Here is a 3,841-nt window from a genome sequence, read left to right as displayed (position 1 = left end):
ATATAACGAGATCCTTTGAACTCCTAAAAACAATTTAAATTTATTATTTTTGCTACGTGTATGTGTTTCAGAAAACCTAACAATGCAAAAATACACTTGCAACAAAAATCACATCGTATAATTTTCTCTTACAATACAAAAACATTATACCTGAACTTATCACTACATTAAAGAAGTTTAGAAATGAAATAGGTAAATTTTTTTTTTAAAAAAATAATGTTGGAGTTATATTTTATAAAAATCTTTTAATTGAGTCATGTGTATGTATATATATATATATATGTGTGTGTGTGTGTATATATATATATATAATTATTAATTTATCTATTAAATGGGATAAAATATGTTATCTTTAGGTTTTAATAATTTAATATATTCATTCCAAGTTCGATTATCCATTAAATATTAAAATATTATTTAATTAAAGTTATTAATTTATCATATCTAAAACTAAAAAAAAATCTGAACACAAAAAGCATAATTCCAATACACGACCCACACGTCAAGCGATCAAACCCTAGATTCCCAAAAATCGGACGGTCTAGATTCGTGCGTCAAACTTAAGCCACCTGAACCAGTTTGAATTTTGAAAACCTACATGGCTTCCACCCTCCACACACACGTCACTCTTTGAATAAATATCCACCCTCCACGTAACGAAGCCCACGTTCACCAACGTTCCAGATCTTCCAATTCCCTGAACCTTGCCGCACAAGATCTCCTTAAAACCTCTCTCTATAAAATCATTTTAAGAACAGCCTCTCTAATTCCCTGTCTCTCGAGCTTCGCTAATTTGAAATTAACCCAAAATGGTGAGTGTTTATCGTTCATTTCTTTAATTAGATCTAATTGCAATCTCTCTTTATCTAATTGATTTGTTACTGATATTATTTATTGGGTTTTGGTTATTTTTAGGCTTTGCCGAATCAGCAAACTGTTGATTATCCAAGCTTCAAGCTTGTAATTGTTGGTGATGGTGGTACAGGTACAAATTTATCTTCAAATCTCTGTGCGGTTAAATCTGTCTCGGGTTTTTTTATCTGGGTTTTGTGTTGATTTGTTGTGATTTTCTTTGGCATTTGGGATTTTGATTTTTTTTTCTAAAGGAAAGTTGGCTTTTTCATTAAAAGATTGAATTTTTCTGTTGTCTGCAATTTGGGGTTTTGATTTACTCGATATAAAACATGGGTTTTGGTTTTTAGCTTCTGGGTATTTGATAACATGAAGAAAATGTTTGTTTGTTAAAATTGTTATATTGGGGTTTTATTTTTAATGTTCGTTTTGTTTTGGGTTCTGACTTGTGGCATCTGGGTGGTTTTGAATTGTAGGAAAGACCACATTCGTTAAGAGGCATCTTACCGGCGAGTTCGAGAAGAAATACGAGCGTGAGTTAATATATATTTTGTTTGTTATTGTCGAATAATCTTATGTTTTAGTTCCTTTTTTGTTTATTGATTGGTTGATGTTTTTGTGATGAATACAGCAACTATTGGTGTGGAAGTGCACCCGTTGGATTTCTTCACTAACTGTGGCAAAATTAGATTCTATTGCTGGGATACAGCTGGTCAAGAGAAGTTTGGTGGTCTTCGAGATGGATACTAGTAAGTGATTTATTGTAAGATTTTATCTTTCTTGATATTTTATGTGAAATTTTATGTGCTGATTGTGAGATGTTATTTTATGGAAAACATGAAGAATGCAAAAAATGTTTTTGGATCAATTTCATTTATATGGGGGATTTGTCTGCAAGATTACTGCTTATGTTACATAGATTGTGAGATGTTATTTTATGAAAAACATGAATAGTGCAAAGGCTGTTTGTGATCAATTTTACTTATATGGGGGATTTGTCTACAATACTACTGTTTGTGTAATAGTTGTATAGTAGGTTTTAGGATCTTGGTTGTTGACAGATTCTGCATGATGTCTTAGTCTCGCTTTGTTGTTTTGTGAGCAATTGAATATCTGAATAAATTTTTTGTTTACGGCCGTTAGATTTTGGCTGTTTCTTGAGTGAATTGATTATGTTAAATTCAAGTGTGATTAATGGATTAGTTTATATGCCTTGAAGGTGTATTCTGGGTTTTAACAACCTTTATCTTTGGATGGTGTGATCCTGACCCTATCCTTCTGTAATTTTGTTTCTGGGTATCTTGGAGTCACTAACTGCTTTGCAATTGAATTTATGGTGCAGCATTCATGGTAATTGTGCTATCATCATGTTTGATGTCACTGCTCGGTTGACATACAAGAATGTCCCTACATGGCACAGGGATCTTTGCAGGTGTGTTGAGTTCTTTGTTCATGATCTATTAATTTCAATTCTTTTTGTCAAGCTGATTTATTTAAAACATTTTTATCACTTTCTGTTGCATAATCTTCAGGGTCTGTGAAAACATTCCAATTGTTCTTTGTGGAAACAAGGTGGATGTGAAGAACAGGCAGGTGAAGGCAAAGCAGGTTACGTTTCACAGGAAGAAGAACCTGCAGTACTATGAGATTTCAGCTAAGAGCAATTATAATTTTGAGAAGCCATTCTTGTACCTTGCCAGAAAACTTGCTGGGTAAAGGATAATCTTTTCAATCAGAATGCTTTAACTCTTGCAATTTCTGTGGACCCCAAGCGATAGTTTTTTGAATTGGTTTGTGACTGCAGGGATCCTAACTTGCATTTTGTTGAGACTCCTGCCTTGGCTCCCCCAGAAGTGCCTATCGACCTTGTAGCCCAAGCACAGTAAGTGTTTTGTTTTGTTTAGATTAGCTATTCTTTGTTAGCCTGTTGCTCTCATTAGTCCATGGACCTTTACAAATCTGCATGCATATTCTGTGCATTGTTTATACACACGCATGCACAATTACACACAAAAGGGAGAAAAAAAGAGTTTCTCAAATTTAATGAAAATGAATCCATATAGCGCCATCAGTTTGTGTGTTTAGTACAAGAGGCTTGTTTGATTCGTTATCTTTAAACAGATGATATAGCAAACCATCCATGCTATTTTTCTGCTCTCTTTCTATTCTGTCATTTTGGTAGATACCAGCAGTTTAGTTTTTAACATTTGTTCTTGATGCCTGTAATTTCCACAGGCATGAGGCTGAACTTGCCGCTGCTGCTAGTCAACCTCTTCCAGATGATGACGATGATGCATTTGAATAAAGATTAGAAGGGGCATTGTCATTGTTGGAGTGAGAGGCTTTGATTATATGGTTTCAAGGATATGGATTTATGTCCTTTGACTTGTATGAGTATAAATTGAATGGTTTCAGGTCTATGCCTGACCTGTTTGTTTTGAGTTGCTCATTTCATCATTTTCCAGGGGGTGTCTAGCTTTGTCTCTTCCATCCTCGTACCTACAGTTTTATACTTCTGATTGATGTCTGTAGGATGCTCGTAGTGTTGCTCTATATCCTTAATTTGCAAGCGTTGTGCTGATTAATTATTAAAATCACGGCCTTTCATTGGGTGCACGCGATGTGATTACGCTGATTCCTTCTTGTCTAGTGTGAATTACCTGAATTCACTTTCATTTTATAAACCAAGTAAAATCCAGATGCCAATTGAGTGACTAGGATGTTTGTGGCACAAGTAAAATCCTAGTATTCCGCTGCATTTTATCTTCTTTAATTCCTTGAATCTGCAGCCGCAGAGGATCTGTAAGGAGGGGCTATACAATGGCGAAGGGGCATTCCACTATAATTGAGGACAATTGTGTCCGGTCTCGCTTACTCCATCTATCTATAATTCTAATGATTAAACGAAATCTCGAATGAATGTCACTTGGCATGCTTTGATTTGTTCTAGTGTTGCTATCGTGCTTTGTTTTTCAATTATATGTGATCT

General features: G+C 34.6%; 1 protein-coding gene across 1 annotated transcript; it reads left to right on the top strand.

Moving 5' to 3' along the window:
- Positions 1-658: 658 nt before the first annotated feature.
- On the top strand, positions 659-3,468 carry LOC133674790 (GTP-binding nuclear protein Ran-3-like). Its single transcript, XM_062096033.1, has 8 exons — positions 659-812; positions 916-985; positions 1,329-1,385; positions 1,484-1,601; positions 2,195-2,284; positions 2,385-2,564; positions 2,657-2,734; positions 3,088-3,468. The coding sequence occupies exons 1-8, from the start codon at positions 810-812 to the stop codon at positions 3,155-3,157; spliced, it is 666 nt and encodes a 221-aa protein (XP_061952017.1). The 5' UTR covers positions 659-809; the 3' UTR covers positions 3,158-3,468.
- Positions 3,469-3,841: the final 373 nt, after the last annotated feature.

The sequence above is a fragment of the Populus nigra genome, chromosome 15, assembly GCF_951802175.1.
Source record: "Populus nigra chromosome 15, ddPopNigr1.1, whole genome shotgun sequence".
NCBI classification, from domain to species: Eukaryota; Viridiplantae; Streptophyta; class Magnoliopsida; order Malpighiales; family Salicaceae; genus Populus; species Populus nigra.
The sequence above is the reverse complement of the archived record's forward strand: the minus strand, read 5'-3'. Positions and strand labels throughout refer to the sequence as shown.